This window comes from Micromesistius poutassou (genome assembly GCF_964030765.1).
Source record: "Micromesistius poutassou genome assembly, chromosome: 2".
Lineage (NCBI taxonomy): Eukaryota > Metazoa > Chordata > Actinopteri > Gadiformes > Gadidae > Micromesistius > Micromesistius poutassou.
Window position 1 is genome coordinate 2,697,904 of NC_140272.1, and position 10,039 is coordinate 2,707,942.

General features: G+C 45.9%; 1 protein-coding gene across 1 annotated transcript in view; it reads right to left on the reverse strand.

Annotated features, from left to right (window-relative positions):
• Window positions 1–6,041, reverse strand: part of LOC311339160 (voltage-dependent calcium channel subunit alpha-2/delta-2-like) — a gene marked incomplete at its 5' end in the record, with an annotated part of 14,731 nt that extends 8,690 nt beyond the window's left edge. The window contains one exon of the mRNA XM_084464530.1: window positions 5,941–6,041. Within this exon, the coding sequence (XP_084320656.1) occupies window positions 5,941–6,041 (101 nt within the window). The remainder of the gene's footprint in view (window positions 1–5,940) is intronic.
• Between the last annotated feature and the right edge of the window lie 3,998 nt (window positions 6,042–10,039).

Genomic DNA, 10,039 nt, shown 5'->3' on the forward strand with positions numbered 1-10,039 from the left:
ACATTTCAAATGATATCCACACTGACTTTAAGAACATAATGTGAACTACAAACACACCATCTCACAATATGAATCATTATTTCACATATTGGCCTCCACACACACACACACGCACACGCACACGCACACACACACACACACACACACAGATTTGCATGCATACATACTTAACAGTATGTATAATCAGCTCAAAAGAGCACTCACTAATCAACATGCAATCAATGACTCACATGTATTCCCTGCATCAGAGTGGCATGGCTGGGTCGCTCAAATGGAGCTACACATGAAGAGCTCTCAATCAAATGAATAGGCAGAGGAACACAGAGATGTCAAATAATATGTAAACTAGGTTCATAATTCCTCCTTTTAATAAAAAAGGAGTTGTGCTAGAAATTCCTTCTCAACTCATGATTAAGTTGTATTATTTTAATAAATGTGTCATCACAATTACAAATGTTATAATTCTGTTTTATTGATAGTCTTTCATAAGGATCGTCATCAAAATAAATGAAATAGGCTATATTAATATACCAAGATACATATAAGTTCAAATGTGTACATGTAAAAGTTGACCAAGACTTTTTCAAAATTTCAATTGCAGTGTGAAAGTATTCATTGGGTCATTGTGGCATTTTTAGTTTTGACCACTGGGTGGATATTGAGGACTCTGAGCCAAACTCTCTTAAGTTACAATTAAACCTTCATGCACAACAGGTGTCGGATGGTAGAAGCATACAGCTCATCTCGGAAAGCATGGCAAACTGTTGATGTTTTACTGCTTGAATATCATTTAACATCCAAAAAATATGCTACCTTAAATACCATAGGCATTTATTTCATGCACTATTATCTTTCAGCATGTATTATTTGTTGTAGCTACTGTTGTGTATTTTCTTTTTTTTAATGGATTGTTATAATCATCTCATTATACAGGTGTCAAAAGGTTCCTACAACACCTTAAATTGAAGTTGAATAAACGTTGACTGGATGCTTCAGTCCAATCATCAGCATAATAATTATAATAATGATATCGTCCTGTCCAGCAATACGCACAAAAAGGCATTGAATATAAACTCAATTAGTTCGTTTATTTTGTATATTTGAGAGGGCGAGAAGCAGGCTGAACAAAATGGAGAAAAGACAAAGGAAAGCGGTTATGGGGGGGTGGGGGGAGGGAGAGAGAGAGAGAGAGAGAGAGAGAGAGAGAGAGAGACAGACAGAGAGACAGAGAGACAGAGGGAGAGAGGTGGGCTTGTAGTCAGTATCTTTTTTTCTCCTGTTTATCTCATTCCAGCAGCTTAGCACCCCTGCCTTCCACCTCACCAGCCACACAACCAGCTCAAGGGCAAAGGATGCCATTTTTTTCCCTCTTCATATTTAGCTCTTCACCTTAATCAAGTCAATATTTGATTTGATACGGTTGATTCAAAGATGCAATGCTTGTGAATGACACTTGAAGGGCATAGGAGGTGAAAATAGATATTTCTTCATATTTTGATTCTTTTTTTTTTTTAAGTCTGCTGATTCTTATTTTAGACCTAGTTTGAAACCCGGGCGGTTGCAGAGCAGGTTACCCGTGTGTGTGTCACCATGGTGTGCCCAGGTAACCATGGTGTCCGCTGACAGTGGCTGCTGTTTGACAAACTGTATCTGTGTCAGTGTTTGGCCAGGCAATGTAGATTTACACACATAAACGCACACACACACAAGCCCATAGCTTCAATTACATTATCGAGCACAAACACACACACACACACACACACACACACACACACACACACACACACACACACACACACACACACACACACACACACACACACACACACGCACAGAGTGCATTTCTGCATCTTCCAGCAGACACAGAGCAGAGTCAGAGGATGTAGACACAAGCGTCTCTCAAAGCAATTACAGCAGATTGAATCCAAATTAAATTTGAAGCCTTAAGCAAGGCAAGCAAATAAAAAGCCCCACATAGAAGAGATATGACAAGGGAGATGAAGAAGGGGGGGGGACTTCAGGTGTGGGGGTCCTGGAGGTACAGAGGGGGATGAGCAGAGAGAGAGAGAGAGAGAGAGGGGGAGAGTGAGGAGCGAGAGAGAGAGAGCGAGAGAGAGAGAGGCCTATGGTTCTAAGTGAGGAACCACCGACTTCACTTTGATTACAAAGCCACATAAGCCGAAACATTACCTCGTCTAATGGGAGCAGGAAAGCAACTGGGTAGATGCATTTTTAAAAAAAAGAAAACACTAAACATAACTAAGGTCAACAAATGCCAACTGGTGAACAGACGGGACTCGACATACAAACATAGAATAGCAAATAAAATGTTGATTTCCTTCGAATGGAAAATGCTGCGGTGGAGAGAGCAAAACCCGGTGTGTGTGTGTGTGTGTGTGTGTGCGGACCGTTTACTAGTCACAAACACCATGCCCATTACAGGCAAACAGATTAGCCCCGTTCCCAGTCCTCCGACAGATATCATTTCACCATTTCCATTTTTTTTCATGATTCCCTTCCAAGAAATGACGGGATTAGATGCGGCGGCTTTTAAACATCACATGTTATCTTCCATCTCCTGGGTGAACAATTAATCCACAATCACATCCCCGTCCCCCACCCATCCCCTACCTTCTCCTCATCAGCCTCCTCCCCCCTCCTCTGTTGATCTCTCCCTCTCGTATCCCTGTCGTCTCCCTCTCGTCTCCCCCCGCACCTCCCCGCCCGCCCGCATCCCCCCGCGTGCCCCCCCCAGAGCAGAGGAGTTTTTAGTTGGGAGAAATGAGGCAGATCGAAATGCCATTTAAGCACCTATACCATGACACTATATGTGAGGTACACGCGATGGGATTTCTATCTGTCATTATTCTTAGTGTGTGTGTGTGTGTGTGTTGGTGTGTGTGTGTGTGTGTGTGTGTGGTGTGTGTGTGTGTGTGTGTGTGTGTGTGTGTGTGTGTGTGTGTGTCTGTGTGTGTGTGTGTGTGTGTGTGTACATTCTTTTATACCTCCATACCTGCTTACTTTGACACCATAATAATTGCACCATTTTCTATAGCCAGGCCCCAGCAGGCCCATTATCGAGCCGCCGTATGCGTTCCACTCCGCTCCACCGCTCAGTGGTGGACCCGGACCATGCAAATCTATTCAGCACCTGCGCAACGGCGCAGAGCGCTGCGTACATCCCCCTCAACAATACGTTTCGCACAGTGTTCACAGGGCCATGTTTAACTAAATAAAATGGATCCAGTGATCCAAATTAGCCAGAACTCTGGGGGGGGTCTCTTTGCAAAGACTCCCCCAGCGTTCTGGATCATCTGCACTCACGTCCCAGGATAGGATACGCCACGTGAGGAGGGTGGGACCGACAAGGAGACCCAGAGCGCTGCTCAAGGTTAGAGACCCAGAGTTGGAGGTCCTGGGGGCCAGCCACACCTCTACCAAAGTCCAACCCCAGAGATACAACTTCCAGAGAGCTCATTGGAACCCTGTGTTATTATCCGTTTTCAAGATACGTACGCAGAGGGAAAACCGACATAGTTGGATCGCACACACACACACTCACACACGCAAACAGAGGAAATCAGGGAATAACACATATCTTTCTTGATTCCAGAAAGCTACAGCAGCTGCTAGCTTCCATGTCATTATGGTTTAATGTTGGACAAAAGATTATAGCATGTAGGCTGTTATCTGTCTGTGAGGTGTATTTCACCAGATGGCTTTTTAAAAATTCACATTAGGGCTTTTTATAGTAAATAAATATATTTGGCATTCACAGCAAGGGAGGCGGGGGACTCGGGAGGGAGACAGATGTGAAATAATGGACAACTGGAGAAAGATCATTACAGACCAGAGCAAAAATTGACACGAAAAAAGTCTCAAAGGAGGGAACTCGATCAAGAGAGGGGCGGGAAAGACTGGAAAGTGGGGTGGTGGTTGTGGACGCGGGCGAGGAGGGTTTTGGGGGAAAGTCAGGGACAGTCTAACCTTGACGGAGAGCATCTTCCGACAAGCATCTGGCTCCCGTAATAATTTCGAAATAATCTCCATTCACAAAGGCCCAGCAGTCTGGCAGAGCAAATGCTCTGTGCCTGATCGATCGGTCATTCAGCCAGATGCTGCTTTCAGTGGGAGCCCCACATCGCACTCAGCACCTAGCTACGCCCGCCCAAGCCTCCTCTCTCTCTCTCGCTCTCGCTCTCTCTCCTCTCTCGCGCGCGAGCGCTCTCTCTCTCTCTAGCGGTAGAGCGAGACCAATAGGTGGACGAGGCGGGTGAGGGAGAAGGCTGTGATGTCCCACCGTCTTCAGAAGCCAACACAGGGGGTGCAGAGGAGCCTCTGAGATAACGGCATTGGAATAATTGGAATTGAGACAATAATTGCTGTGTGAATGTAAAATAAACGTCATTTCCGAAGACACCGTTCAGTGCCGCAGGCTTTACGTTTTGTCTGCACTAGTTTTAATTGCACTTATGTTTGTTTCTTTTTGTTTTAAATCAAAAATTACTGTTCTCAAATCTTTGTATCCAAACCTTATCTGCACTGAGCATACCTGGAACGTGAGCATAGCACTGCCTGTTGGTTGAATGTTCATGTGTGCATGAGACAATACACACAAAGCCTGCAGATTGGACTGTGTAAGTGCTTCCAGTCAAAAATAACGCCACAATATATTTCTTTTGAGACAACTATCCAGAGACTAATCAACAGCCGGTCTTCAACAAAGCCGCTTCAGAGGTCTATGGCCACACAAAACCGGGCACAGGGGAACAAGCCCAGACTAGCACACAAAGGCGCCATCCCTTCAAACAGCCAATTACCGCACGGCATTGTGACAGTCTTAACCGCTACTGTGCATTTGGCCCGCAGCAATTAATTGACTTTTAAATAGTCTGCAATTAGCTCCAATTTAAATCAATAGACCTAGTCTGCCTTTACGTGCATATTTAAGTAAATAGAAATAGTCTGCCTTTACATGCATGTTTAAATTACTCAGCACAGGCTGCCTAATTGAAAAGGCATAGTCTGCCTTTAAGTGCACAGCTAAATGAAGAGACAGAGTCCGCCTTAACATGCATATTTAATTTAATACAGTCTGTTTTTATGTGCATAATTAAATTGATGTAGTCCGCCTTAATGTGTATATATAAATCAATGCCTTTACTTGCACATTTTGCCCTTTAAAGGCAGCGTGGCAACCTGTTATTTATGTAAAATTCTCTTATGTAATACGTTGACCTTATGTATAGTGTCTCCAGACTGGAAGCAGGTACTACCGATTGGAGGTGTGCTGGTCACCTGCATGCATTTATGTATGATCCTTTCCAACAGGGGAGAATGTAAACGAAGCTGAAAAGCAATGAGGAAAAACGATGTAAATGAAAGGATTAATACACATCACCATCGATACAGCTGCACTAAGAACAAAAGTTCAGAGACGCCAGCCACGTCCTGTGATAAGCTCAGCCTAAGCTTGAAGGTTTGCAATCAATGATCTGGATTAATGTGTATCAAAGGAGAGAAAAAACCATCAAGTTACCTTTATCGGGTCTTACTAAGATTAACAGAGCAAAAGGCAGGCCAGAGAAAGAGAGAGAGAGAGAGACAATGGGGGGAGAGAGAGAGAGAGAGAGAGAGAGAGAGGGAGAGAAAGAGAGAGAGAGAGAGAGAGAGAGAGAGAGAGAGAGAGAGAGAGAGACAGAGATACAAGGGGGATAGAGAGAGAGATCACAGACAGGGTAAGCGGCATAATCACAGAGATGTTTTTCCAAGGTCAATATCTTAGAAAGTCTCCTACGGCTTCACTGAGGCTTGACACCGGGTACCGCCCACTCCCCCCCCACTAAACCCGACACCCCCTCCCTACACCCCCCCCCGCCCACATTGTGTCCCTCTGATCCGGACTCTTCCTCTCTCTCCGTCTTCCTCCCAACCCTCTACCCTCTACCCTCCACCACCATCATCATCATCAGGACTCTGAGCGTCGTTGCGTCTGGTGTGTTTTTGCTGGCTTCCCCAAACGCCGGCTTCTGTCCTTTCATGTTCCTCAAGTCCTCAGGTGTTCTTGCATTGCGTTACCCTCTGCGTTCGCTGTCATTAGTATTTTGTTTGATGGATCTAAACAATGCCGTTCTTTCCCCCCTCCACCCCCCCCCCCACCCCCGACCGGCACGTCTCGTCTCCCGTCTCCGCGTCGTCCCTGACTTACGGACACTGGACCGGGCGGCGTGCGCCTCCTCCTCCTCTCTCTCTCTCTCCCTCAGAGCCCGCCCCAATGGAGCCCCCCCGTGATTATTAATATTATTGTGTTAGTCACCCCGGCGGCGTCCCAGTCAGGGGGGGGGCCCGCACACCTCGTTAGCCTCCGAGACAAACACCTGCCAGTCATGAGGACTATTAGTCCGTCCCGTCACGGCGGGGCTGGGAGCGGCTGACACGAGTTATGACACGCTGTCAGAGCCCCACATTGCCGGGGCGGTCATCGGAGCAGAGAGAGAGAGAGAGGGGGGAGGGGTGCCGGCGGGGGGGGGCGCAAGGGGGGCGGGGGGGGTTGGGGGGGGGGGGGGGGTGGCCGAGGGGAAAAGGTGGAAACCAGATCCCATCACATCCCCTGCCTCCAGCCAAATGGAGACTCCAGGCCTACCAAGGGCACAGCCAGCCCAGGTTAGCGTCAACAATAGCTCGCTCACTTTGTCCCTAAATTCACCTATACAATGCCTCCCGCCAACAACATCCACTGCCCACACATTCACATTTCACTTTCATTAAAACACACGCACACACACGCACGCGCACGCACACGCACACACACACACACACACACACACACACACACAAGCACAAAAACACACGCAAACACATATTTTTGCATGCGTGTCTGTGTGTGGTTGTATGCACGGGTGTGCGCATAGATCTTTTACATAACCCCGTAATGCAAGGCAATGGCTGCGCTGATCTGAGAAGATGCAACAAGCAGAGACAGCATCTGAGTGGCTTTACTTAAGAAGCAAACACAGAAGAGGCAAAGTGACAGCCCGCTGCAAATGAATGCAAGCCCAGGAGAAACGAGGAACGAGAAATTTATTCAGTCTGCGGTCACATCCTGGACGGAGCCAAAGAGAACTATTTGTGTATTTGTGTGTGTGTTCCCCCCCCCCCCCGCCCCCATTTTTTTTGTTTGTTTTTTGGTGGTGGTGGTGGTGGTGGTGGTGGGGATGGGGGGAGGGTGGGGGGACTGATTCCTTTATCCCTGGACCAAGCCAGGGTGGCAGGCAGGCGCCCAGATAAGGTGGGTCTGGGCAGAGATTAACTGCCTGCTCTGATGGAAAAGCGGAATAGAAGCAAGCCGACCTCTGCTGTTGCCGGCCTCCCTGCATGAAAGGCTTGACTCTGCGGGGACGGGCTGTGGAGGGATTTTGTACATTTACCACCAGCAGAATACATAAACCAATGTCATTCCTATTGTGAGACAATGGGACTCACCTTTCATGTCGGAACCCTTTTGTCTGTTTGTGTCGCGCACGTACAGACAGAGAAACTCTCCCGCTGTGGCCCCTACGGTCACAACCTTAGGTCGGTGTGCGGGAAATGAGATGAGGTGTAAGCAGGAACGAAAGAGAAAAAAATCAAAAAGAAAAGTTTGATTTTGGAGATTGATTTCAAAACGTTGTAAAGTCACTGTTCCGAAGGCTGAGGTATAGGAGAAAGCTCAATAGGACAGAACGTTCTTTGAAACTGAACCACGTTTTCACGGTCTGGCAAAGATAATCTCTTCCATTTAGGATCAGCCGCTGTGGTGCGGAGAAGCTCCAAGTAAACCATACATCTTCAATATTTAGGACGTTCTCAAAGGAAGTCTGTCCTAGAATCACTTTATTTTCGCTGGGTCCTAATGGGTGACTCACAATGACATATCTTCTCCAACCAACACGGTCAGTATTGTCAAAGTTATCGTCATAACAGACGAAGGGTTGCTGGTTAGATGCTTAAACAAGACATAACTGCCTCTAACAAGCTGGTAGTGGCTGGTAGTGATCAATGCTTGAGCAACAACTCAAGCATTGATCATGATATTAATAACACTAGGATAGGATGGTCTAGTGGTTAGGGTGTTCAACAACCAGCCCATAGATTCTGCTTCAAAACCCAATGCCCTCAGTCTACCTGTAGGCCTCCCAGTGCGAAAAGCCTCAACTGTATACCTGCTTATTCATTAATCAATATATATATAATTGGATCAAAGTGCTGAAATTAGTAAACAGAATGCATCCTTCAAACAAACAAAACAACAAAAGTCCCGAAGCTGAGTGGTGCCACATTTGTTTGAGCATTCATTTTAGCGAAAATACTGAGAATCAGTATTTCAATAGTCTGCAATACGGAGCAAACCCATGGTCTGGGTTCACAATCAAATATGTAGGCTACTTTCTATTATTCAGTTCTATAAGTCCCTTCTTGTGTTACTTTTTCTCTTTACGCTCTCTACCATTCTTCTCAAGCCATTCATGAGCTACCTACAGTATCATTGTGCATTTTTTTTTATCCTCCTATGGGAGAACACTATTTTGTCAACATTTTCCACAATATCTCTCCAATGACGATAATGGAAATGCAACAACTGAGGGGACTGCAGTAGTGGGCACCTATCAAGCAGAAGCGCTGGGAGACTCCTGGATGCACAGGGCAAATATTGCACAAACAACCCATCTGAAAGCACACCCACCACACCGCATAGAAGTATATTTCTATGTGGAGAGACACTCCAGTGATTCATGCTTCAACACCGACCACTGGTAATAGTGGTTAAAGCATACGTGTATGAAAAGTAATCCCTTGCTATCTGCAGCTTCTTCCCCCTGAGTTGCGTCCCTCCCCTGGGAGCAGGTGAGCTATATGCTGCGGCCGCTTCACTGATAACACTGATAAGACGGAGTTGGCGGAGAATAGGGCAGGGCGGGTGCACAGACAGTGTCTGTGTGTGTGTGTGTGTGTGTGTGTGAGGAGGGGGGGAGGGCGTTACGGTAGACATGGTTAAGATAGGAGGCCTGGGCGAGAGAGAATTAGGAAAATTATTTATAAGCACAAAACCTCACAGTGCAAGTATTTGAACAAGGCGTTAGATTTCTCCTCCTTATTCTTCTTCTTCTTCTTAAAAGTTCCAATTTCATATGCTTCCCACCGCTCAGTCGTGCAACACATATTTTCTATTTGATTGCGAGACGTTTTTCAAAAGCCCCTTTCATATGAAATGATCTTTTTCAATTGTACCCTCTAAGCAAGACAACAACGAACTGAGTACCGCCTTGGAATGGAAAAAAATCTGTTTCAAGTGTCTTTCTCTATCTCCCTCTCTCTCCTTTTCTTTTCTTTCACTCTCACTGCCGATAAAAATGGGCACGTGAGACTTGGAATATATGTTTAATGCATCTTGGAGAGCCCGCCATGGAAAAAGAACAAATCAGTCATTTCTATTCATTTGTCTCTCGCTGACTTCTTAAATGCAGAGCGAGGCAGATGCTATTTTCTACGTGAACACGTTGCTTACACGCAGGAAGCGCCTTTTTTCCTATTTTTTTCCTCCTTCCAGGAAGAAGTCGGATGATTAGACGGCGAATCAAAGCCGAACACTTCCTGACTTGCTCCCACATTGTCACTCTAATGAGCGATTGTGCAGCAGAGGCAGGGCTATCAAAACAAAAACCCACGAAAATACACTTCTATTGTGTATTGATTTGTTTAGGACGGGGGCTAAAAAGAGAAATAAACGACAGCATTCAAATGGGAGCAGAAAATGGAAAAACCGGTGGCAAGAATAAACATATGTTTGGAGGATGTGAAGGAAATTTGCTGCAGGCGAGCTACTGCGATCACATCAGGTTCTGACATTTTCTCTAATGTGAGTCAGTCGGTGGTATGCTGTGACCTTTATCAGTTAAAGTGATAGAATGACCCAATTGGAAAGGTGGATCAACACATTTTACAAAACTATACATAAACATATCATACACACGTCTGTTTTGTATTCTGACCATCAAGAGTG